Source organism: Hylaeus anthracinus, unplaced genomic scaffold (assembly GCF_026225885.1).
Source record: "Hylaeus anthracinus isolate JK02 unplaced genomic scaffold, UHH_iyHylAnth1.0_haploid 4, whole genome shotgun sequence".
In the NCBI taxonomy this organism is placed as follows: domain Eukaryota; kingdom Metazoa; phylum Arthropoda; class Insecta; order Hymenoptera; family Colletidae; genus Hylaeus; species Hylaeus anthracinus.
This window is the reverse complement of record NW_026535289.1, coordinates 10,875,445-10,903,036: the sequence shown is the minus strand read 5'-3', so window position 1 is coordinate 10,903,036 and position 27,592 is coordinate 10,875,445. Positions and strand designations below refer to the sequence as shown.

Sequence of the window (27,592 nt, the reverse complement as noted above, 5' to 3'; positions counted from 1 at the left end):
ACTATACGGATCCAAGTCATGTACGTCATTACGTTTCCAGATTGAGAAGAGACAGCGAGGCAGTGGCGCAGCGGCCAGCCTCGACTTGGGAGGACACGTCCAGGGAGGGAAGAGACAGCGTGGTGACCACGTCGAGCGGAAGCGCCTCCAGCAGCGAGACCTTGAAATGGCACGGCTCGATGTCGGACGTGAGCGTGTCCAGCGGCCTGGCAGCGCGACAGGGTGCGTCGGATCGGTGGCATCACGGATCGATGTCGGACGTTAGCAGCGTGAACGGCGGAATTTTGACCCAGAAGTCCAGCAATGGCTGCCACGACAAGTGGCAGGGCTCCATGAGCGACGTGAGCAGCACTGGCTTGTCACCGACGACGAAGGGCAGACACAGCGAGAAGTGGCCGGACAAATGGCAGGTGTCGATGAACGATCGTAACAAACAGAACCAGGGTAGATCTAGTCTGCCAGCTGTGATCAATCATTGCGCCACGTCCACCAACGTGGCTGACGTGTCGACCGTTCGGGAGAGCAAGTGGCAAGAGTCGAACATCGACGAGGAATCCCTCGCGGACAAGTCGCAAACGAGCAGTCAGTGGGACAATTCGACCCGAATCGAAGCTGACAAATACGGATCGTTGGCTCAGCCCATGCCCCAGAGTCCCATTCGTCAGCAGGTGGGTCCGTCCAGTCCCCAGAGTCCGGAAACCTGGAATCCTATTCACGGATCGATGTCGGACGTTAGCCAAGCGAACGGACTTCCGTGTAGCAAACAACTGATCGCTCATAGTGCCAGAGTTCAGACGCCGCAGAGACACCATTCGGAAAGCGTGCTGTACTTGGATCGCGAACGGACTCAACGCAAACTCTACCCTGTTAGCACTACGCAGCCTCAAGAGTCCACGCAGTCCTCCAGGTACCGTGTTCAATCTATTTTCAACGAGTGTCTCGTTTGTATAATCACTTCGCGCATCGCTGAATCTATATATCTTTTCAGAATGAACTCAACGTTGCCCCAGCAGCCTCAGATGACAGTGGCGGAACGCATAAACGAATTGGAGAAGCAGCAGATGCGTTACACTTACTTGGATCCTGAGAAACGCCATCGAGTATCCGACCCAACCTTGAAAGCCATACAGAAGAAAGCGCTGCTGTCTTTCTACGAGAGACACCACCAAGCCTCTTGGCGATCGGAGCCACAGCTAGCTCAAGGATCGGCGCCCGCGCCTCAGAGTCCGCCGCCGCAGCCACCGCCTCGGCCAAGACCATCCTCGTCCAGACGAGCCAGCTCCGCGTCCGATTATGCCAGCGGAACTTGGAGAGAAAACGGAAACAGGAGTCAGAATCAGAGCAACGGGGATCTACCGAGTCCCAAGCATCAGCACAGCAACAGTTGCGGTAGCCTCTCCACGGATCTCTTGGGTCCGGTTATAGTCGGCCCAGCTATATCCATTGACGATTGGGTGCCCGAAAGGCCACCCAAGAAGCCACACCTGAGGAACGTCTACAACGATCGCGTTCCCAGTCCAGATCTGCCTCCACCTTCGCCTCCAACGGTGACGGAGAACGAGGTCCACGACTGTGACGATCCTCTCCCTCCACCACCTCCCGAACTCAGCGACGACTGTTTCCCAGAGCCACCACGCAAGCCCAGCAACACCCACCATCAGCCAGAGGAGCCCAAGATCCGCGAAAGATCCTGCGATAGACACAAACTGGAGAGACACTCGACGAGAAGATCGAAACACGCTTCGAAGAGGGAAAACGAGAAATCTGGAAAGTCCTCGCCGAATTCGCCCACGAAAACTGTCTCCCAGGACCAGGAACAGCACCAGTTCGTCAGAGCAGCCATAGCCCTGAAACACGTCGACTCTGAGATGGTGCTAGAGAACGGTGTCTCTGCCGGATTCGCCACCCACAGAATGGTGGCCACCGGTCGGTCCAGCTTGAGATACCCGTCTACTCAGAAGCTAATGGTGAACGGCAGAGTTACTCCTGCGAGACGAATATCCGAAGATCGACCATTCCCCAGCAGACCCCCAGCGCAGCTACCTGATCTCATATCGCAGCGGTACAGCGATTCTGGTAATCAAAGGCCAGCTCCCCAGGTTCCAGTGGAGCCAAGAATCATTCGACAGGAGTCCATGAGAGTGGACGGTTCGAGACTCGATGTCTCTAGCCTGCTCAGGAACGATTCCACTCAGAGGTTGGAGTCGTCCTCCGGCCAGAGACCTCAACCCCAAGTGCCTAAGAGCGTCGACAAGAACGCTTCGAACGGTCAGTCGACCCAGTCGACGAGACCTAATTATTTACCCGTGCCAGATAATTCGAAAAGCGCCTCCAAGTATCTGGAAGGCGGGAACCACGGTTTCTCGATCGGTAGCCCCGTGAAGACGGGCTACGAAGCCAACTCAAAGATGTTCCCATCGGAGGCCAGTCCACAGAAGTATCACGAGCCACCGAAGTACGTGCCTAATCATCACCAACGTCACGGAGACGCGGTCCAGAGGAACTATTACGCCTTGCCGCCGAAGTACATCGACGCGCCTAAGCAGAAGCCTCAGCCTCAGTGTCCCACGGACAGATACGGTGGCTCAGGTTCGCCCAGCTCTCCGCCACCCCCTCTAGCTCCGCGACAGAACACTCCGGGAAGAAAATCGCTGCCGCCTCCGCCTCGACCAGCTCCTCCACACGCGCTTCAGGGGTAAGTTCGTTGAGTTTTAAATCGATTTGACCTTTCTTCGTGAATCTACGACCATGTAACGTCATCCTTCGCGACGTTTGCGACAGCAAGACCGCGGGTAGAGAATTTTAAGCGTCGTTTACAAGCGTCGAAGCTGACACCGCGATTTTAGGCAGATTTTACGAGACGCCGTTTTCGAGCCGCGTTTCGCAATCGCAAGGATCGCGTCGTTCGTTTAACGGTCGTCGATTAGCGGTTCCGAGGGGTCGAAACAGTGGTATGCGATCGTTTGAGCCACGGAACGCACACGATCCTGTAATTGCGTTGTAATTGAACGGGGAATGACCGCTGCCTCCGCGACGCGGTTCCAGGATCGTCCATTATACCCGCTGCGCGGTGTCCCGCTCTTATCCTGCGATCGATCGGTTGAATTAGAGGTAACCGCGGGTACACCGTCCCCCGAGCTGTCGTCGGGACGCTTATTAACGGCCGGGGGAGATCGATAGATCACTCGGGGAGTTGACGTGACGTCGCCGAAACCCTCGGGCGACTCTTGACTGCGTCACCCTGGAACGGTGGTTCTTGAATCGGTTTACAAAATTTTTATATTTTTGCTGACATAGCTTAGAAGAGAATATTTGATGCGGGTTACGATCGCGAATATAATAATGAGCTTTCGTGCTTGTTTTGTGGGGATAATAACATGTAACGTAAAATAAAAACATGAAGTCGCGTCTGTGTAAAATTGCCGGTCAACAATGTGTTAATCATTATTACGTTGAATAGTAATCTAATGCAAGTTACTTGTTTCCAAAGAATCACCCTGTAATACGCTTTAAATATCACACAATTAGGATACTACTTCCGAACGACATAAAAAAAAAAAATTCAACAAATCACTTGGTCTATCGCCATCGATTAAGAATCACTGGCCCGATCGATTGCGAGTCGAAATAAGTGGTGTAATGAGATCATCCGTAGCGAATGATCCATAACCGCTCACAGAAGCTATTTACGACGTCGATCATCGCCATTATTCCACGTAATGCTCGGGAAAATGGTAGCGTTGTGTACACTTTGGCCGGGGGAATTCACGATTCGCAATTTCTCCCGGCTACAGGAATCGTTACCTGTCGGAACGAACGTTAAATAAGAATTACAGACAGATTACTCGGGCTGCGAAATCGAACTTCCAGCCTCGGGATGTTTCGCCGGGATTTTTTTGCACTCGTTTAAATCCGTAAACTCGTAAATCCTCGGGGGGATCAGAATACCGATGCCGATAGTTCGGCGAACTCGGTGCACTCGGTGGATCGTTAATTATCTTCTCGTTCGGTCGTTCGACCGAATCGCATGCATTACCATCGGATTATCATTGCAAATCTAACGGTGCCCATTACCGCCGCTGATTTACGAGCGTGTGACTTTCCCTGAATCGCGACCGGCGAGAGTCTTAAACGACATCGTCGCCGCGATACGCGTACGACCTGCACGGGTAACGTTTATGATCCACGTTCGAGTTAAATCCATGCGCATCCCGCGTCGAACACGGGAACGATTCGTTACCTCGCGATCCGTTACCGTTGCCTTGATAGGAGTATTTATCAAGATCGAGAAACTTCCGAATTATGACATGGAAACCGCGGCTCACACGATCGGGATTTATACGGAAGAAACTATATTATCGCTTGGACGTCCGAGCGCGCGTGTTAATTTATTAGTTTTGTTGCTGCACGGGAAAATTAACGTTACGATAACGTGGATCGCCTCGAAGTTTATCAGTGAACTTTTGATAGACGATACCATCGGTTCTCGAAATTCCTGTTTCGTTATTTGCGTGATTTCATATATCCTGTGATAGATATATTCGTTATGTTTGCTGCGATTTTTCTCGCTCGGCGTTAATCTAACATTCTTGAAAAGCTAGAACTCGGACAAGGACGACCATGCGTGCGTCCATCCCCTTTGAATCGGATTGCACGGCGACCACTCGCACTATCTGGAGTCGCTCCGTGACCCAACGCCTCTTTGTCCATCGGTCCGTGGCTTTTTGGGTCACGAGACGTTCTCCTGCTCGGTTGCAAGAAGCGAAGATGACTTGTCGAAAGGTGCAGCGAGACAACGGCGGCGCAAAAGGAAATTAACAACGGATTAATAATAATTGCACGGTCGCGGCCGAGGATTCGTCGGGTTGGTCCGTTGGCGTGGGTACAGGATGTAGGCTCGATCTCACGGGGCGATAAGTCGTTTCACCTTTCTTTTGTTCCGTTCTCGCTCTGATTGGGTGACCAGCTGGCTTCTGTGATGGTCGAGCGGTCGTACGACTGCTGGATCGTTCAGACCGCGATCGAGGTTTTGACCTCGCGACACGGTTCGAGGAGCGGACGTTCGTGGCAGGTTCGACCTTCGACAGGAAGAGCAGAACCGTTGCTGCAAGTTTCACTCACGGGCACGGATAGGCAAAATTTTATGAGTCTTTTAGAAGTTGATAAACTCCACTTCTTGCAAAATTCACAACGGTGGGATTTTGAAAAGAAACATTGAACTAATTCTTAGGATTTTCTCTGCTTGTTTACTGGAGTTGATTGATTTGGCTTCTAAAAGACCCATGTAAAGATTTATCCGACTGAACAGTTCAATCTTTGACACAGAAATAAACGAAACTGTTTCTACCCTTGAGGGTTGAAAAATAAATGTACAAGTGTATTTAAATTCACACCAACGAGGAACCTTCACATGATACTGAATATTAAGCTGAATTAAAATGCATATACTCATACATGAATCTTTATGTAATCATTCTGAAGTATTTTATTCTACAATTTCACTTCAAATTCTAATTTTAATTCTCATTTACTGGATGAAAAGGTGTCCATCGTTTGTCTTCCTTGCCTGTTTGAAAATTTCATTTGGATAAGAATTTTGCCCATCAGTGGCGCCGTTCTCTGTGCTCCGCGCCTCGTTCGGGGCATTCGAGCCCCGCGCAGAGGCTTAACCTTTCGGGCTAACCGAGCCGCGAGGTAGAAATGTCAGAAAAAAGGTTACCGCGTGGCACCAGGGGCGTGTTAGCCTGTTCTTGGGTGCTCGATTATGCTCGCCGTGGCGCTCCGTTGCCACACGATGGAAGAACCGAGCGCGTGAGAATTTCGTCGATTGTGCTCCGCGGGACTCTCGATGAGACAACTCCCATTTACAGCGCGGTAGCGCGGCGCGGAACGTACAGAGACACGGGCAAAACTTTATTCGAGTAACGAAGGTGACGTATGGCAGCAACTTGTAGCGGTTCGTTTGTTCGAATGCTTGCTGAAACACATTTTTAAGGAATGGATAATATACACTTCGAAATCTCTTTTAGATTTTCAATATACCAAAATTAATTCAAAAGTCCACTTACATATGAATTTGGAAGTTTAAATTAACAACAAGCCTATTCAAGCTGATTTCAATTTATAAAAACAAGAATCCAGGGAAGACATAATTATTGCCTGCAGCTTATGCGTTTTGAAGGGGACTGCACACCAGTTAATCGACACATCAATACTCTAATAAGTCATTTCTATCTCTGTTTTTCCCTTCCTCCATCGACTACTAGTATAAACTTACCGACTTATACTTTTTCGCTTAAACTTTTTTTAAACAATAATTTTGCACATCTCTGAGTGCGCACGAGCTGCCGTTGAAGTATCCAGTACGCAAAGAGACCATAATCAGCGATACGCGAGAAATGGCGTGATTTACTTTTCCCCCGATAGCATCTACGAGTAGCACGCCCGTTGAAAAAATCGCTGATTCCGATCGGAGATCCTATTCGATCCGGTAATCTAATCGTAGCAATTGCTGCGGCGATTACTCTTCGCTTCTGTATCTACCCGAGTGCACAGGAATGCATTTTCACTTGTAGGTGTATTTCTCGGGTGCCTTGGGCACGATTAAAAGTCTCGACGGAAATTCAAGTAGCTCGAACAGCTCGCGCAGTCTGCCATAAATCGTTACCGAGATGGAAAAACGCGGCACGAATTTACGCGCGATCCTTCTCGCGAGGAATTACGCGACCACCCGCGGCGTCGCAGCCGATTCTCATTGCGCGGTCGTTTTCGCTTTTCGTCGCGACGAGTTCGACGCGTTAATTGGCTCGTGAATTCCTCCTCCGACGTTATTTGTAGCAGAGGGACCGGAGCGTAAGAGAATAAAACGTTTTATCGAGATACTTTCTGCGATGAGGTTGAAGAAACGCTTTGAGGAAAAAGAAGGGAGGAAAGAATGTCAATGTGACATGTTTTGGAGCTTGAAGTCTCAGCTATTAAATATTTTTTTGTGATATTCTAGATGTTTTTCCAAGTGGTAGTATCACTCAAGGCTGATCGGATTCTGTCAAATCTTTTATCATCCCTAAATTTGAGATCATACATAGTAATAGCATACGAATTTGCCAATTGCGTGACCTCACATTTGAAGAATTTCAAACGGTTTGTCTGACGTAGCAACTGTTTAGCTTTCCATCGGCAGGAAAATCACCCAAAACTACCCGAAACCTGACACTTAAAGCTTCAAAAACACCATTTTACGTCATTGTACGTCTTCACAAAATAGACAATTTCGAAACTCGCTACTTTCCGACCGATTCCAAAGGTAAACCTTCCATTTTGCGGAATGCAAAGTAACCATTATGCTGCCACATAAAAGACGTTCCCTAAATATTCGATCATGCATCGAAGATAAAAGAACATGCGTAAACACGGTTCCGCAAATACATCTCCTTCAAACGAGACCGTTCAACGCGTTGCACGTCGGTCAGAACGATATTATGCTCGCCACCCACGCGCTATGATCCGAGTTGCACGCATTTCTTGGAAAAAGGCTCGTATTAGTCCGCGGTGGCTTGGATGCGAGTCGTCAGATGTAGCACATGATTGACGTACACGACTGACCTCGTTTCACCTCTAGACTGTCTTAATAAGCGGTAGCCTATAGTTGGATCAAGATCAATTGGCTGTTCGAGGCTACAACCACATTGGATCGCAACGTGCATTCTTTCGTTAGGTTGGGTACATTTCTGTCTACGTTGACATGGACGTATTCTACACCTTAAATCTAAGTTAACACAGCCCAGACGATACTCTGTACGTTGAATCTAAAACAAATATTCGAGTAATCGTGGGCCTGGCACAACACGATTTGCCTATGCTAACATGTAAACTTAAGTTTCAGCGCGTTTGCGTGTTTGTACAGGCAAATTGTGTTGTAACAGACTAGAAATTGTTCTTTAAATTTGAAGTGTTGAACACGCTTGTAGATTGCAGGATATCATTCTGGAGAGAGCTCTGCGTGAACATTTATACTTTGAATGCAATATGGAGAAAAAATGTAACCAGAATCTGGTAAAGGAAGATTCGGAAGAAATGTTTTTGCGATCGTTTGAAAGAAACATTCTTTTCAATGACTGGAAGAAATTTGAAAGTCTTACAAGATTGAGAATGGCATCTCTTTAAGATTTAATTTTTAGAAAAGACGAAGCTCTGGAATTTACGCTTCGATCAAAGTATAATAATTTTCCGCCATGGAAATCGATCGCTGATAAATAGAAGCGCGATAAGTGTGCAGAGTTAATCTACCAAACAGTGTTTTTTTTTCTCGACCGTCTCCCAGATAGCGCGAGTGAATTCCTGAAATTTCGAAACCGCTTATCTGGTCTGGAACGATTGGTAGAACGCGCAGAAAGTTTGAACGAGTAATCAATTTTCCAACACGAATCATCGATTGCAACAGATTCGTTTCAGTGTGATTCTGAATCGAAGCCTCACACTCACAGCATTCAACGAACACTTGCGATTAATCTTCGGAGCGACAAACGATTGAAACTTGCCAACAAACACCTGTTAATAACAGCGGTGTTTAAAAAATTCCGATACTGTTCAAGCTCCGACTTTCAAACGTCAACACCTTGTAATATTGTCTAGAGACAATTGTGAGTAAACTTCCATAGAGTCTAGAGTCTAGATTAATGTTACATGATTCAATTACTGCTGCCAGCTTGTATATCACATGCTCTACTTATCAGCAAATTATACGCACAATTTACACCTTGCAACATTCTATATCGAGGAATTCCACATTCCGGGATCGACAGTAATAATGGCTGAAAATTGTTATTTACCGAGCAATGGTGGAAGCAAGACTGCGAAGAAATTGGAAGAATCGTAGCCATCCGTTGCGTGATAATACGATACGCCGTGTACGCCTTTTTCTTCGCCAGCTATACCCTTACGCGGTGTCATCCTACTTGGCCGAGAGACGAGAAACAACCGGTGTTAAGCGATACCCAACGCAGTCGTTGGCTACCCTGCCGAGGTCGCGGTCTTGCCTTCGTACGGCCGCAGGTGCTAGAAACGAACGAAACGAGTTTCACCTGCCTGCACAACGGACGAAATGGACGAAGAAACGGTGCGAAATTGGGAAACAGAACGGCTTGTCGATCGATGCACTCACAAGGACTCCGAGGACAGAAGAATGCAATTTGTTCCCCTTCAGGTTTAACATACTTTTGCAGGATTGTATACAGTCAGTTCCATAAATATTCGTACCCTTGATATCTTTTGAAGAAATTTGTCGAAATTAAACGACAGGTTTCACGTTTCCAAATAAATGTTTCGTTATAAATATGTACACAAATAAACTTTATACTCGTACATATTTATAATAAGAAATTAGTTTGGAAACATCAAACCTATCATTTAATTTAGACAAATATCTTCGATAGATATAGAGGGTACTTATGAGACTGACTGTAGGTCCCTATTGCTATGCCTGGAACGTTACGTGAAGATACTTGATAATTTTAGAAATGTAAGCGATTGAAGCGATGCTAAATATCACTCGAGAGCCACAGCGCTTGAAATAAATTATTGCTAATGTATTTCCCGAGCGTTGAAGCGTTCGCGACGATAATTCGCGACGAGCACGCGTAGATAATCGTGGGGCAACCGTGTGAGGCAACGCCGCACCGCATCTGCTAATTATCAACGGCAATTAAAAGGGGAACGACGCGGAGCTATTCGTTTCAGAAGTGCCCTCGTCGGTTGGAAACTCGAGCGACACACAGTGCGCTCCTTTGAGACAGCCTTCCACGGCGTGTAACGTCCTCCCTTCGTGCGTGGCCAGACCCGTTTGACGACTTGTTAAGGAACGGGGTCAATTGCATGCAATCCCGACTAATTCTAAGCGGGTTTAGGAGCGATAGTGGCGGTACCTGTGGTATACTCCCTCATTAATCAGACGATTAGCGTACGAATGAAAGTGGTCACCGTAGGCTCTCGAACTTCGTAACGACTTTGGCAACCGGGAAAAGTGAATCGTGCGCCGGTGTAACGACGTTACGTCTAATACGATAATATTATTCAAATGGTAGCAGGTTTTCGGTTTCGTAATTGGCGACGATTATTACGGCGGTGGGTACGTGACTGGAAGTTTAATTAGCGATCAACAGGCGACACGTGACTGAAAGTTTTGCGTTTAATGATTTCTTTTGGAGTTGAAGCTATTGTTCCGATTTAATTTTTCCACGTTGACAAAGCTGTAAAATAGGGATTATTGATCTCTTTCTAATCCGGATTGAGACCTAACAATGTATAATTTCAAGGCATGCCCACTGTCGGGGAAGTGTATTTGCCAACATTTTCCTTATTGTCTTAAATATGTTGATAAATTGAGCATAAAGAATCTATTCTACGCGAGGCCAAACGTATCAACCCGCGATAAATGTTTACGGCAAGCAGCTACGCCTACTGCGAACGTGTTCAGAGCATACGTACTTGATTACCAGTCATTGGACTTGATATATACATACGTTATTAATCGCTCGTTATATTCTAACGCTTATAACTTTCTCTCAAGAGCCAATTCACTGTAAGAAATTGCGTAATGCGCTTCTTTTCTCTGGAGCTGTGCTGTATTCCAAAACCATGTCAAAAATAATAACTTGAAATTTTCTTGTAATTAAATGTACACAACAAATTCTGTTTTGATATTCGAATATTTCACAACGAAATGTTTACTTTTTAGGCGGTACAAGGCTAATAACGATAACAAATTTCAAATTTTAGTATCGAAGACTTATATCTGAAGACTTCGTACTGTGCTTAGCAAATTTATTTTCTTTTTTCAAATCTTCGCAAAGATTCGTGAAATACACAGATCGCACAAGAAGGTCCAAGGTGTCGAATAATATTCCTAATTGACGGTAGCGTCTATGACACCCATATTTTTACACGACAAACATGACGCATATTGACAGCAATGACATAACTCTCTTTGCTCTCAGATGATATTGATTTAACGAGTGAATCGAAAGTGAACAAACTCGCAGAATAAAAGTTCAATCTTTGTACCGAATTATCGATTATATTTTTTGAACTTTCACTCAGTTACACAGCTATTGTTAATACTTTTTGAGCCTTCCAAGTCACTTATTTATTCATTTCAAAAATTAACAATATAAATTAGTACAAAGAAACCAGAAATGGTGCTCAGATAAAGTCTTAAGAAAACGACTTGGCAATGTCGTAAATATAGTTGCAAACTCGACACGGATCGTTGACCAGCACATTTATTAATTGACTAGCTAATCGATTAAATACTGTTTAGGGCTGCTCAATTACTTTCAATATTACTTATAACTTCCGTCACGAGTAAAGTACTTGTTTCTCTTTCAAAGAACTGAATACCATATTTGATAAAAGAGTACTGTAGTACTCGTTATCAGAACTGACAGTCAAGAGAATTAATCAATCAAATTAATCTGAACTACCTATTCAACTGTCATCTGTATCAGTAGCAAGTCCGACGCTACTTTACACTTAAATAAATTACTTTACACTCGTTCTCGCCAGACATTTGGACTTTAGAACATTCTACTTTATTTACCCCAATGACGAACAACATTGTTCAGTAATATAAACTACATAGTTTGCCCGACGCAACATGCGTCGGCGTTTCGACTTCGACTTCGTTCCAAGCGAAGTACAGTGATAGGTAGCTTCCTCCTCGCGAGAACGACACAATGACAACAACAACGAAGACAATGGCCAGCGAGTCGAGACCAACCGACACCGGACACGGGCTCACGGGAGCGTCTCGAGGAACGGTATCTCCACGGCGACACTCTATCTTACGAGTAAATGGTTAAATTGCCCGACGTTATTAACCAAGTAATTCACCGTTACAACGCGTGGCGAGGGACTGACTGACAAAACGCTTATGTGTTGGATACCCTGGTATTATTGTTTCAAGCTTCATTGGGAAGACAAACCCGAGAGAAGATGTCCTTAACAACCCTGAAGACTAGAGTTGACTTCAAGCATACGTCTGTGAATTGGACAACGAAAACAGGACTAGTTCTTGGAATATGGAGTCTCCTGGTATACTTATCCTTGAAAAGTAGACGACGGCTTCAGTGGTCTCCGAATCTAGAAGATCATAGGCGTCATTTAGTCTCAGGAATTCATCAGTAATTGTCAAAACAGAATGTTTTACCTCCACTGCGTCAGTTTCAACGTCCTCAGAAAAATGACGCCCTGATGTTGTCGCTCCCACCTGGGTAAACACACGTGCCACCTACGCTGCCCCGTCGAAGACAGTCTCGTTTCTTCGATCGTTGACGGTTTCGTTCGGATGGGCAACCCAGTTTCACTGGTCCGTTTAATTGGCTCCCGTTAACATCGAGTCCCCCGTGTCGACGATTGACGCGTGTGCTCTTTGCATCGGTCTTTTGCTTTCCGCCGCTTTCACTCGACTTTACTCTTCGCTGGAACCTGGAATCCTCGAAGTCGAGGCGATTGTCGGGATTCGAGAGCTTTTCATGGACATCTATGCCGTAGATTCTACGGGGCGGATTCGCGTGGAATACTTGGCTCGAGATCAATTCTCTTGAAAGCGCGTCCGAGAAACTGGGAGGGATTCTCGTCGAGCACGTGGCTCGCGTTAAATTATTTTATTATCGATGCCGGTGGTCTTCTTGCGAACAAAAACATGTTAGACTAGGTTAAGTCCGGGTCTCGTTATTTTTATATACTGCTCATAGATCGATTAACCCTTCGAGCAATATGTGATTTTCAAACGATCTTTGGTGATAGTAGAACCGAGGCAAACTATGGCGCATGTTCTCAAATTTTATTGTATAATAAATTTGACGTTCATCAGAGAATTCAAGCTTTCACCGCACAATTTTGTTTTGTTTTGAAGTTGTCTAGATTTTTACAAGGCTCCTTGACTCATAAAAGCAAAACTCTCCAATAGAAACCAGGTACTAGTTTACTGCGTGCTTCAGGGCCCTTCGGTGCCACGTGCGGCCAATACGCGCGAAACTGCCATGCAATTATTGCCTCAGGAGGTCTTCGGGCTGTTCTCTCTTAATGGCTCTGTCCACCATGTGTTACCCTAGTAAGAACGTGCTTCCAGTCAAAAACAGTTTGCACGCCGTTGGCCATTGTTCGACGACGTTAACTTGCGCACAGGCTGAAGAACCAAGGCAACTTAAGGCACGTGTACTCGAATCATGGCGTACGTTGGAATTACTAAAATCTAATCACGTATGTCTTTTTTATTTATTGCCGCAATTCACAGGTGTGTACAGAACAATCGATGACCACACGTGCTCAAATCTTAACGTACATGTGAACGCTCTAAATCAGAGCACACGTGCCTTCGACTGTCTTCGTTCTTCGGTCCACGCAACAACAGCAGTGGGACACCTCATGCCTGCTGTCCACTAAAAAATTCTCCTCTCGGCATTCAAGAATTTTTCCACACGAGCAGATGATCCTCCGTACCTTGTACTCGGCTCTTGGAATCAAAGCTCCGCGGTGGACACCAGACATTAGTCTCCGTTCGTGCTTCTGAGCCCGGCAAGAGGATTGTCCCGAGCCACGTGCGCCCGATACGCGAGAAACTGCCGTGCAATAATGGCCTCGGGTGGTCGTAAAGTTTCCAGACGTCCAACGTGTTCGCAGTTACTCTCTCAGAGGTTGACAGTGCCGGGCAGGCGGGCACGACCGATCCAACGACGAACGACCAGCATAAACAACCGCTTTGAGACCCGACGAACTGTCCTGCCAGCCGTTTCACGACCTCCGTGCGACACGGCTGCGGAAATCGTTGACCGTCGCTCGCCGGAAAATTGCTCGAGGGGGTCAGTGACACTCGAGACGCGGTAACCGCGACTCCCTTGCACCTGCAGAAAGACTCGACGTCAAACCGCAGATAGAAAACTAGGGGATCCTCTGCTCGGACGTTCGTACGGCGAGCTGGAGCGCGCATGGAGCCGGCGACCGGGACGCTGATATAAATAGGACGCGTGTACGTTCGCGCCGGGGCGCTCCGCATTCCCGGGAATGAAGTTTAATTCAAGAACGGCTGGAAATACGGGGGTTGTTTAGGATTCTCGGGATCTCGGGGATTTGGAAACAATCCGTGGCGTTTTGGGATTTATGAGGTTCGCGGGCATAGAGAATCAAGCCATTATGCCATCGTCGGGTTGGTTTGTGTACTACAGTTTGGTTCCAGCGCTCAATTCTGTCTGTAGACATCTGTTTCCTGGATTTTTGGTTTGATCGATGTTCCAAACGGAGACTCAGTCGAGACTTGATTTAAGGAGGATGATTAGACACTGTGTTCTATTCCATTTACTTATCAGTTTTTGAATGCTGATGGATGCTCTATGGGCAGCTTCGAAAAACTATTAATAGTTAGGGTATGTCAGTGGAAGTGAGAAACAAAATTGAACCAATGACAAAGGAAAGTAATGTTGCTAGGAAATTTGCACTATTTTATAACATTTAAGATTTGTTTTCCTTTGGCTAAAATAATAAGAATTTATGGAATCAGTTTTGCACCCTAATTTTTCGTACAAAGATTCACAAGTTTTATTATACCTTAATATTTTGTCCATAATCCTTTGATTTTTATAACGGCTGTAACGTATGTTTGAAAGAAGGAAGCCAGAAATCAAGAATACTCAAATATCCAATATCGTGAAATCGAATAATGTCCATCTTTGGTCTCCGTGATAGCAAAGTCATCGTCATCGGTGAGCTGATGCGACGCAGCCATAAGGATCGACTAGATCTCGATACGATCGATGCAGCGTGGCTATATAGCGCCAGTCGCTGCCTAGGAATTACGCGAACGCCACTCGATGAATTTATTAAACCGCGCCGACAAATGAAAGGACGGGCACGAGATTAATGGACAAAGACGAGCGTGTGATTCGCGGTTTGTTTTTCTTCCTCGGAGCGACTCGTGGTATCGTCCAATACCAGTTTCAATCCGCGTTAAAATCGAGCTGGCAAGACGATCCAGGGTCGCGACCGGAATAGCGTCTGCGTTATACACGGTAGCTATATCGGAACCATTTCAAATGTCTAGAATAGTCAATGACATCAGCGAACAAAATTCGATAGTTTAATCGATGGTGAATTTTGTTCTCAATTTGTTTACTGAACACTATTGTATTCACATTGTAGATTCCTTAATTTTTGCACAATTATTTGCGCGTATTCGAAAGGAACATGTATTCATTCATTTTCATGAAAAAATATTCTTTTACAAAACAAACGAGTGGCTTACTCACGACCAAATTCATAAAGAAAGCAATATATAAAAATTCCCACAATATCAACGCCATCATGAATTTCAATCAAATCACTTATAAACACATTTCCTACACTTAAACGCAATAGAATACTCTCAACGACTCGTTTGACAACTGCATTAGCCGTGAAACATTTCGCAAACTTCAAAACCAACGATGTCAATGATACTACGCGCGACAAGCTATTAGATAAACGATCGGAGTAGCTCGAAATCGCGTTGGATCGCACAAAGGTCGACCTACCAGAAGTGTTATTTTAAGTACTTCGTCGCGATAAATTCGCGCGGAGAAAGTGTTTCGTTTATGAGGTGCCTCGCGTACGATGAGATAATGCATCGTCGAAGGTCGTCGCTTTTTAACTGCGATCCAAACGAGCGGGATTCGCGCGGAGAAAGTCTTTCGCGCGTTGTGTTTTGTTCGATGTTGGTTAGGGATGCATGTTGACGCCAGCTCACCCATATATGAACGTCGGGGCTTTTCACTGGAGAACTAAAGAAATTAATTCGTCAATATTAACGAGGTTACAGAAATAAGTACTGCGACGAATGTTAGATTATGCAAATTGTTTTTCCAAGGAAGGTGTTGGATTTTTTTATTTAAAATGACATAGTACATTGCTTACGTATTGAATCGATACCAAGGGACGAACCCGAGAAAGTAATCTGGCAGTAACGTGTCAAAGCTCCGAGGATTCGTTTCTTGTTCGCGTCGTGGTCGTCTATTAGCGGCTGGTTCGGACGCGAACTTTCCCCGCGGCGACACCGCCTTCGACTATTACGATAAGAAAACTATCAGCGAAGAGGTACCATTGCCCTCGTTTTCGCAATCTGTCATTCCGCTCGCAGAAACGAGTGCGAAGTGTAAACGCACTTTCTACCCGACGTTTTTTCCAGCTGTCCCGCGGAAGTGCATTGATAACCGGCCTCGTTGATAAGTCTGGACGCCGGCCGGCTCGAGTACGCAGTAAATCGCGAGGTCGAAGAACAACCGTGTTCTTTGTACTGGTACCGTTTCATTATTATTATAATCATTCCGCGATGACCGGGCTATTAACGGATACCATCTCCATGGAGCCGCTCGAAGCTTTTCTGGCAGCGTGTGGAACTGTTTATTGTGGGAGGATGACTCTACTTTAAAATAACTTTTCAACGCGTAGAAAGTACACGCTGTTCTTGGTAGAAATATGGAATCGTTGTTGGAATAAAGAAGTTTCAATTGTGAGTACAAAACTCTTGTAGAAGTAGGAATACATTTTTGTGGGTTTAACAGAATCTGAGCAAATGATTAATCCATTGACCTACACGCTGTCTCCCGATTGCTCGAGCCATAGTAAGCAGGAAGGTAGGAAATACGAACGAAATACCACGAGTCAGACTCGAAAACCTCCTCAGGCTACATATAAGTAATGTTTTAACACGCAAAATCGACTTTCCATAATTTCATTTTAAAACATTACAGAGTATTTAAGGCACTTGGAACCTGAAAATTCAAATTGAAAAGATGAATGTTTTCCAACGATTTTCCTTTGGATTCAGAGCGCCAGGAAAAGCTTGCCATTTCGCGTCGCACGACGACATTAAATACGGTAGCCACTATTTATACCGGCGCTTTGTGTAACATTTAAGCATTGAATGTGAGCGTAATGGCACGCGTCCCTTGCCGGCGACGACTCTCTTTGGTTAGCTGGAACACTTGGCGAATCATAACTCCGCAGCCGCGTCTGCTCGTCAGTAGTAACGGACCATCGAGCGTCTAGCTTCCAAGTTTTCAAGCAAGTCGAGACCGTGAAGTTTGATTTGAGATGAAATAGAGTGGGCTTGAAAAACTGAGATCTTTTCAACATCTGTATTGTCTTGAACTTCTTGAATAAGTTCACCGAAATTGCTTGCATTACTTTATTAACTTTTTCTTAAATTGTTTAATTCTGATTTATTTGTGAGTCTGTCATATTCTAAACAAAGCGTTACATTTATAAAGAATATCTACAATATTCTTTTGCAATAATTTGTGACTCAAAAGGCTACAAATTTATCCCTTCTCGTAGTCGGCAGTTCTCGAGGCACTTGAACCTCTCGGAGCTGCCATGTTTGTCAATCGTAACTGTTTTCCAAGATGTCTCGAGCCAGCTTGGGTTTCGTTTCTTGACGCAAAGACGACTCGAACCAGTTTGAATCCCATCGCTACCGCGTCGGTCCCCGTGACGAAGGTGAAAAGTGCGAGAGACTCGATTTTGGAAAGTTGCCCGCTCGGCCGATTCGAAACGGCCAGCGTGCGTGGTGCTCTCTTCCGTCTCGGATTCGTCGAATCACGGGCCCGTGGCGCCAGAATAGAAGTACATACAGACTCTTATCCTCGAAATACACCGAGGGCAGACCGACGGGCAAAATTCTTATCAGGGTAGCCATTTTCACGGGTCATTTATTCGATGGAAATTACGATCTAATCGTATTTATAAAAGCAACCGAGCTGGCATACTTTAAATTTGTTCTTTACTCGTCGTTTATGTTTCGACTAATTTTCTACCCACCTCTGGGGATTCGTTTGTCCTCTGCTCGCAATCGTATCTCATCGTTTCGGTCCCGTATCGTTCGAGAGAGCGCACGATAAAAAGTAACGGTGCTGGTACATGCGCCTCGCCTGTATTACTCATCGCTGCGTGTATGCACCTTTTGCCCAAGAGCGACCATAAAAATCAGGTGAAACTGGCCCGCTGTGTTTCGTTTCCGTGCCTCGTTTTTCTTTTTCTTTTTTTCTTCCTCGTTTCGTCCTGCGTCGTTCGTTGAATCTGGCGATGGTTATCGCGATGCGTTCCGTGGCCGTGATTTCCATTCGTCATCGGGAGATTCTGGACGCGATCCTGGCGAGTACACGCGACCGCTCGCGATAAGTGGACGGGCCTCCATTTCGACTTCTTCGACTCGCAGCATTTCCCTCGATCCATCAACTCTGGAACGCTCAGCCGTTCCCCTCCTATATACCTACGTACGCGAGAGGCTGGCGGGTCTGGTCTTCGTCGGAGCAAAGTTGGAGCAAATATAGCGGTCTCGTAAAAACTGCAGGGTGCCAAGACGGTAGCGCCTCTGACCGCAGGGCGCCAGGAATTCAGGTCTGGCGAGGAGGAATTGCTTGGTTGCTAGGAGTTTAACCCTTTAATAGACAAGGTGAATTTGGATGTAAGAAATCAGAAGAAAAATTCAACAGGAACCTGAACTTTTTATTTACATTTCGACTATGTCCTCTTAATATCCTTAGGAGTGAAAAATTCATATAGTCTGTATTGTTGAGATGTGTTTTTGTAGTATGTTCTTGAAGTGATATTGTACGAAGTGGTACTACTGTAGCGACGACAGGTTTTGGCGATGATGTAGATGTTCTAGAAACAGACACTGTATTAGGTGATGTAGATCCAAGGACTGTTCTAGTCGAGTCGATGAAGTTATTTACGACTATCGAATTATACTTGAATCCTCGCAAGGTTAACCCCTCGCATCGATCAAACGTACATGTAATATAATATATAATTCTTCGAGTCTTCTTCTATATTTAATAAAACACAGATTATTTTACTATGAGATAAAGGAAGGCCTAAAATATCAAAAGCAGGAACTCTCCTTCCGTCTGTTAATGATATCCCCATGAGTAGCTAATTATAGGATTCGTCGAATCGATTATGCCCGAAAACCCTTCCGTGGGAAGAAGTCTATCACGGGCGATGACGAGGAGGAACGAAGGTTTTCAATCCATCGGCGTTGAAAAGTGAGGGACGGAGGTGAAACTATGTGTAAGGAAGGTGAACGGGACGACAGAGGGTCTTGGCCAAGTATTCAGGCACGTTGTGCGTCAAACTCACTTACCTACGACAATCGCCGCGGGCTGTGCCGGTTTTCTGTGTTGGGACGAGAGGGTCCGGCTCCGATCCCTGGCGAGCAGACCTGTTATTACACGGGAATGCGAAAAAGGAGGACCGGAGCTTCTCAGATCGAGGAAACTGTTAAAAATGTACGGTTGTAGCTGAACACGCCTGACCGCCCTTCGCCTCTAATAAACGTGGCTAACGTACCGAGGAAGAGTAGACGTGCCGCGTATATAGAAAAGATTGCGCGCGTTGCGGGACGCGTACGCCAGGACGATGTCGATAGAAACCTCGCGGAGAAAGGATGTATCTAAGCTTGATTCCCAGGGAACGGGTTTAAGGCTGGCCAAAGGACGTCAAGTCGCGCGGCCTACCAGATGGAACGCGTGTACAGTCATTGTTCGACATTCTTCGGGGGATCTCGTCGAGGAGGGTTGAATAGCGTCATTTGATGACGATGTACAGAAGTAGAGTGTTACATTTGAGATAGAAAGAATAACAGAGGCTGATATACAGAGGTTGTTCTACACATTGTTCAACTCGGATCACTTCAAGATATCAAGAAATGAAGAAGAAAGAATGAAGGGATCCCATTTTCTGGGAATATAATAAATTGGGTCCAAGGATCTTTGGACACCGCTAATAGCGTCGTAAGACCGAAGATTATCCCTCATCAGATACAACAGTCACAAGGGTCTGTTACACGCAATTCCTGAAAAAAATACGAGCAATCATTGTTAAGAGAAGGCCAGGTCTGTTGACTCTGGGTGTCCTCATTTTGCACAATGGGCCATAACTAGCGATTATTTCCTGTTCCCAAAGGTAAACGAATCATTCGAAGAACAAACGATCTGTTCATGAAAATTAACTCTCAGAGACCGTTTCGACATTCTCTGGCTCTTGGAAATATCCATTTGAAAGCTGCGAGAAAACAACGTATATTTTAAACTAGAATTTTGTTGTCTTCCCAGCGACTTGGCAGCGTTACTACGAAAAGTTTTTGACCTCTCTCGCTGAGACTATCGCCGGCGTCTAATATTCTGCGGCTATTTTTAACAGAACGTCTAGCGTTCCCCGATTTATGGGAACGAACGTTTCGCCGTTTAACGCGTAACAGGCCGAGCAAAACGATCTCCGTTGAAGGAAACCGAGCAGGAAGCATCTATGCAGGAATGCCAAGATCGATTTGGAGAAAGCTGGTCAAAACATCGTCGTAACAGCGCTCATTTTACTAACGACCGCGCTCGGAAAAGCAAGGAAATCTTTTCGTTTCCCCCATCTTAGCAAAGGTGAATCTCCCACAGGAACACGGTTCAACCCGTTGAGTATACGTTGTCGAAGCTGCTACGTTTCTATCCTCCCCTAACTCAACCTCCCTCCCTGTCAGCGGTCATAATCTTGTATCGCGCAAACGCATTGTTGGCGATCAGAGATTATAGGAACACGCGTGTAAATCGCGACGCGAGCGCATCAATACGACGTCGGCGCGTTCGGACCCTTTCCGAGGAGATTTAATCGCGAACCGAATGAATACTTCGGCCATGTTTATTACGCGAAAAGGATAATCACGTAGCCGTGAACGTTTACAGCATCCTTGCTGAACGGCCAGCGAGTCCTTTAAGCCAGTGCTTCCCAACCATTTCTGCTCCATTACGTACTTAGAACGGGCTAGCACTTGAGGAGCACACTGTTTTTAATCGGAGATTAGTATTTATACTTCTTTTTATTTATATCGATATTTTTTTTTTAAATTTTATTACCTTTTGGAAGATTCTATTCCTATACTTCTGAAAATTAGGTAGCCTATACTCTTCGTCTGAGTATAAAGTTGATCCGAATAAAATTTCACCTGGATTGGACACAGATAGTAGGAGTCATATACAAACATATTTTGAATTTCATATTAACAACCAAATGTCACAGGCATTCGTATTACAAAAACAAGGATGTTAATTAAAATGAATTCGTTCCCTACAAGGTTTACGATACTCAACTATACGACGATTTGAGTAAGACGCGTTACTCGAGCAAGAACAATTACTAAATTTATACATCGCGAACTTTATCGACGACACACGGAGACTCCCATCACGGCCAGCGTCTCACATCTGCTGGGAAACACTGCTTTAACCCATAAACTCTCGCTTCGTAACTTCGGCAGTTGTAACATATAAATTACAGCATCCGCGGCTACGGCTTGCCCACCGCGGTCGTAACTTACGAGCGTTGTCCTCCTAGGAAACGAGCCGCGACTGCGAGTGTTGTAACCTACGAATCACAGCTTTGCAGCCGTGCAATAATCCTGAAATCAACCGACCATTTAGAAATTAATTCGCCAAGCTTGCCGCGGCACCGGCCGATAAGCACGACGCAAAGTAGTGTTCGCGGTCGTTTGTCAAATACGTGGAAAATTATTATGTTCGCGGTGCTTTCGTCATCCATTCCGCTCGACTTCTGCAGTGGCAACGCGCGTACTCTTCATTTTTTCCTAGGATTTATGCGAGGACCTCCTTGTGCGCACCTCTCACTATTTAACGAGCTACAGCGCGGTAATGGCGTTTGGAATACTGAGACCAATGGTATATGGTTCCCAGGGTGTACGGTTAATAGTTTTCGAGATATTTAACCCTTCGAGCACAATGAATGTATATTTACGCCATTGGCGACTTGTTGCAATTCAAATATGTTTTCAATTTTGTGTTAAGGCGATACTTTTGCTGTTTAATCGTTTCTTTATTACACGTTGGGAAATTTTCTTAGGTATATGAGTTTTTGTAGAACTCTCAAAACTCATTACTCGAAGAGTTAGTATTAATGTTTATAAAATTAATTTCTCTGTCAATATCGTGATCAATATTGACAAGAAAATATTGTTCATAATACTATACGAAAGATTGACTAATTTTTAATATCGAGAATTAAGTACATAAAGAGATATAAATTAAAAAATTATATATATAAATTCTGAAATAATTGCACACATGGATTCATCAAACTGCATTCCTACTCAAATTAAAAAATAAACATTAGCATTAGTATGTCTTAAATGGCTCTGTGATGGATATCGTTCCAGTTAATGCGTTCATTCCAACGACACTATTAATGAAATGCAATAGTTATGTAACGACAAAGCAATTCATTTCATGCCTCGAATGAATGAAATGGAGTATTGTCAGAAAAAAAAACGCAAGTAAGAAAAAAACCGGAAAATCATTTCCAGTTCTGTCGATCCCATTCCCACAGTATTCTCAATGCCATAACACTTCAGGTGACGATGCCTTCCGATTAGATTTTCAACACGTGTCGGGCGTAACAGTGGCTCTGGAGCCTTCGCTCATTTCTTTGTCAGTTAACGCAGTACGACCTCGATTATATTCACTATACCAGCGATAAGCAGTTGTCTGCGAAGGACATTATTCGCGGAACAGAGTTTGTAACTTTTCCACGCAGTCTTCTTCCTTTAATAGCTCGAAAGTGATCTGTCATCGGAGCTGGCATTCTCGCAGCCACTCTTAACAGTTGTTACAGATCAGAGACGAATTAGAAACCGTAGCTTACAATTCCTCTTCTTCTAAACTTCTCTCGACTTCGTGTAAACTTAGGGAATAAGATACAAATACATTAAATTACTCCAAATTATTCCTTATAGGCGGAATCTATGAAAGGCAGTCGTATGGTATTATGAATATTTTTCTGTATACATTAATCAGAACAGTATCAATTAAACACAATACTGTCGTAATGTATTTGATACATGTTCGCTGAATACTTCAATCACGTTTGGGTTCGAATACTCCGCTCCAGAAATATTCGACGTCTCCCCAGCGATGACGATAACGCGGCAACACGTTTCCGTATGTCGTGTTTCAAACATTTACAAAACAGCACCTGTACGCGAGACACAGTGCTATTTACGACACACGAGGTTCGAGCTAGCCTACACCCGGTGTATAAAGCGTGCACACTGTGTTCGGTGCGTTGAATTCCACGGTCTCGTTGAAGTTTTCCTCCGCTGTTCAGGTATCTCTCCGACAAGATCCGCGGTGTAGTCAAAACCGTGAGACACGAAACGGAAAGCGATCCAGAAAAGACCGAATCGCATATCTCTGAGTTTATTAAACGCTCTCTAGACATCAAATTAAACCGGTTCTCGAGAGCAGACACATCTCGTGTTGTTTCCGCCGTAGCACGGTAGTCCCGGGTAGACCTGTCAACAGCATTAATGTGATTCAGGGGTGCGAGCCTGAGCGTTCGCCGCACTATTTACATGCGTACAGTTTGCCGGTTCAGATCACAGTGGAAGATAATGAGACACGTTGACCTGTCGCCGCATACGTCCCCCGATCGGCCCCCTCGTACTCTTTCGTGAGCATTCGGTTAGGTTCGGTCGGTTCCATCCTCGTCGCACCTACATATCGAGTTTCTGGCTCCCTCTCGACTCGCTGGATCACCCCCACTCTTATCGCAAGCGCCGTCGATCCGCGACTCGCGCTCCGCAGTCATTCCGTTGACAGTGTTCGCGGAGCACGTATCGCGCTGATGTCTTCGTGAAAGTCGATGACAGCTGTCAACGGTCGTTGTTCGTCGAGCGTTCACAGCTTCGTCTATTCATGTGAGAAGTGTCGAGTATCGCGGAATAGTTTTGGTTCCTTTTTTTTTTTTTTTAAATTTTTTTCGTAACTGTGAGTAACGACCAGTGAGAGGACAAGGGTCCTCGACAAATGTGTGATTCGTTACACGGTGCCGGGACACGCGAGGCGAAAACACGAGTGGTGTCGAAGGAATACGATGACCTGAGGCGTTTCTCCGCATCGGAACGGCGGAACGGCTGATGGACAGATGTTGAATTTGAGCATTTACAACATCGTGGGCAGCATCAGCACGATGGTCTTCGGCAGCAATAAATTTCGAATACGAAGGTAGGATTCGAATAACGCTCCGAATCGTGGACGAGTCGGGACCTTTTTTTACTCCGATTCTAATTTCCGGCACCGTTACGTAGAAACGCGCGTTTGCCGGACGTTGGCTATTAACGATTTGTCCCACACGGGGTTCGGAACTCGTGAAGCTTCTTCGACGGGGAAAAACCTTGTGTGTTCTCGGTATTTCCGACACGGGACAGTGAATCTGACCTTACCATGCGTGTACTGCTGTAAACAAAGGATGGGTATTCCTCGATTATATTGGGTGTTCTGTAAATCGTGACATCAACGAAAAAACGGAGATAGGCAAAAGATTCAAATGATTGGTAACGAAAATGAACGAGAAACGGTTTTGGAGCGAGGTGAATTTTTATCAGTTCAACGTGAATTGTAATTTTTGTGTAACGAGTTAGAAGTTACTGATTATTTTGATCCGATAACAGTTTGATCTAGACACGCATTAACATCGCTGGACATGGATCATCGATGATCCATTTATTACCGTCGCTATTTTATCGTGATTATAGAGATAACACATGTTACTTGGCCTTTGAGATTTTATTATTATTATTCATATATTATGCCCATGTTTGCTAAAACGGAAAAGAAATATATTGATTTGGAGTTAACTGATCCAAGACACTTAAACTGGACACTCTGTTTTGATCTTTTCGTTATTCGTCTTGTGCGTTGTTTTCGTTTAGCTGTACAAGATTTATGTTATTTTCATCATAAACTACGTTTCCAATGTGACTCGGTAAATAACAGTTGTACTAGTGACAATCCAAAAACAATGTTCGGAATGTAACCTTCAACTCACACGTGGTTTACTCGTATTAGTTATCTTCAAGCTTTTGATATTTACTTTTACAAAGGATAAATCTCGCTACGATGTACACAAATTCATTTAATTGAAATTCTTTCAAATCTAATCATAAGTTGATAAACTACAGATACTTACTCCATTTTTTCCATTTGTTTTAAAGCCAAGTATCGACCTCTTTTCTAACGTATCGCGAGTTATGGAACACACTGAACGTAATTCAGGAAGTAAACATACGAAATACATATTTGGAATATGCTGTCGTCGCCAAAAGCGATTTCCCTGTTAGGTTATTGACCCATCGTCAGAGCTAATCGATAATACCGAGTTACTTCAACGTCCGATCGCTGCGCAGTGGCAATCTAAAATTTTACACTCCATTTCTGCGCCGCGGTTTCGAAAACCGCGGTCGTTGGTTTGCGTAATCCTCAGGGTTGGCGTTTGCTCCGAAAGAAACGAAATTCAACTGATACGGTTAGGTCAAAGATACGTAGTCATTCGGAGTTTCGTGACGTGCCATCGCGACACAAATGTTTCATAACGGAACTATTATCATAAATTAACGAAGAAAAACATTCGCTCCAAAACGTGGTTTTTAATGGAGTACGTTAGACAGCCTAAGAATAAATTTTTTTCTTTTCCATTTCGAAAAGATGATGTTCTTTGTTTTTTTTTTTTCCTTAAATTTTTACCTTTGCTTTGCATCCTAAATTTATCAGAGAACTCTTCCAGCAGGACTATTTTAGCGCACCCTCTCCCTATTGCTATTGAATTTTATATCTTCGTACCCTTCCACTAGAAACGACGTCACGAGTCTGAATTTACAAGAATATTGTTCAAACTACGCCGTGGGCCCAAGAAGTTACGAACCACTGGGTTAGGCGATCGCGGAAAAGAGTGCAGCGTAAGGTGCACCTAGGAAGCGGGTTTCGGTTCATTGAAGCGCAATTGACGGGTATCGAGTGGCCCGTTGCTTCCTCTTTCATTATCTGCGAAAGCATATCGCGGTCGAAGAATGTCGAAACGGGGCTGGGCATGGAGAAATGATCCTGATAGATACGACGACAGCCGTGTAACAGGGCTGCGCGTATTATCTCTCAACGTCCATTTTCACCTGCCAGATAAAAAGACGCCCTCTTCTGGCGTACACTTTATCAGGATATTTGCGTACATATTGTACGATAAGTAGATAGTTTATCGGTCGACGAGCTTCCCAACAGTGATGGACGAATTGATGGTTAGTTTTCTCGTCGTCGACGACACGCGTTGACGCGTCGGGATTAGTTCACCCTAATGCTACGGTTTTTAATAGCTAATACCAGCTGATTCTATCGTTATTTGTGTTTGCATTATTATTTTTTGGTGATTGCCATTTTCTGTGAAAATAGGAGGCACACTCGTCCGTGGAATATTTAATGCCTCGTATGAATTCATTGTCTAAGAAGTTCCTTCTAACGTTAGAAATGATGAACGAAACACATCATGGATTGAAAGGAATGTTATAAAATTGATACAGAGTAGTACGGACTGACTTAACGAAGTTTTGTATTAATTACTCCCAGGAGATTCGTGTTAGTAATCACCCACATCCGTGGATCGTGAAAACTATTTATATATTTCAATTGCTGATGGACGTCTGAGATAAAATTCCGTTCAAATTAGAATTAATTCATTCATTGTTTCAAATTAAATGCGTAATGCGTACCGGGTAACTGTAAACTATTTCTTCCTCGTCGAGAAGCTAAGCAAATTCCAGAATGTGAGAACGAAGTGAATGAGTGTACAAGTGCGCGGCATTGGTGTTAAAAAAAACAACAAAAGTAAATACAAGTATTAACAGAAATTACAACGTGTTTGAAACTGTTGTTCGTTTAAACTTTCGTGCTGTAAACATTTTTTTCTCAAGAAAGTAAGACCTCGAGGATCGCTATGTTTATACAAAATGGCGCCATTTGGAGCTCATCGTGGCGCTCCAGAGTTAATCAGACGTCCACACCAATTACTCGGTGAAGAAATTCGAGAGTTTGTCTAGTGACCACAGTTCGAAATTGCACGTCAGTATCGCGATGGCGACACCAGCTTAGAAGAAACTGCAAAATCGAAGCGATGCTTCAGGGTGTTCGCCAACGAAAGCAGTCATCGAACAGATACTCGATGTTTTGCTTCCTGTGCACCAGATGGTACGTCGAAAAGGAACAGACACGATCTAACGTAAACGTAGCGTTACACACGACACGTTGAATTCTGTTTATCAAAAAGAGCCTCGTACCGCTGGTTCGTGGAAACGACTAGACGCGGCCGTAGACAAAGAGTTGCCTATTTCTCGAGCGTATCCAGGGAAAAGTAAGATGTTGATCGTCTCTTCTTACACGGCGACGTCGAAAACGGCTTTTTCTTGTGGACGGTGTCCATCACCGTTGCCGGACAAGCGAAATTGCTCGCGTGGCGTGTGCTCGTGACTCGCTCGAATTCTATGTTGCCATCGACGACAATCCACGTCGAAAAACACGTGAGCCGGAGTGACGTTTCAAGTCTCTTGGCTTTCCGCGTGTGCTCGTTTTAATTAACCCATCCATCGGACGGACGTGCACACTCGATACGGTTCGTAGCTAGGTATAGGTCGGCTAGTTTCAGGGGAATCGGCTTACGTAGGCCGAAGAAGTAACCGAGCGAGTGA

At 44.8% G+C, this 27,592-nt stretch overlaps 1 protein-coding gene and 1 long non-coding RNA gene across 2 annotated transcripts in view; one reads left to right on the top strand and one right to left on the bottom strand.

The window, feature by feature from the left end:
- The window catches only part of LOC128894836 (serine/arginine repetitive matrix protein 2-like), a 189,526-nt gene that overhangs the window by 119,515 nt on the left and 42,419 nt on the right, over positions 1-27,592 (top strand). The window contains exons 6-7 of the mRNA XM_054156848.1: positions 41-907; positions 989-2,695. Of these exons, the coding sequence (XP_054012823.1) occupies positions 41-907; positions 989-2,695 (2,574 nt within the window). The remainder of the gene's footprint in view (positions 1-40; positions 908-988; positions 2,696-27,592) is intronic.
- LOC128894801 (uncharacterized) lies at positions 14,492-16,301 on the bottom strand. The gene is made up of 3 exons (XR_008461631.1): positions 16,188-16,301; positions 15,940-16,088; positions 14,492-15,806 (listed from the first exon to the last, which is right to left on the bottom strand). It is a non-coding gene; the product is annotated as an uncharacterized LOC128894801 (long non-coding RNA).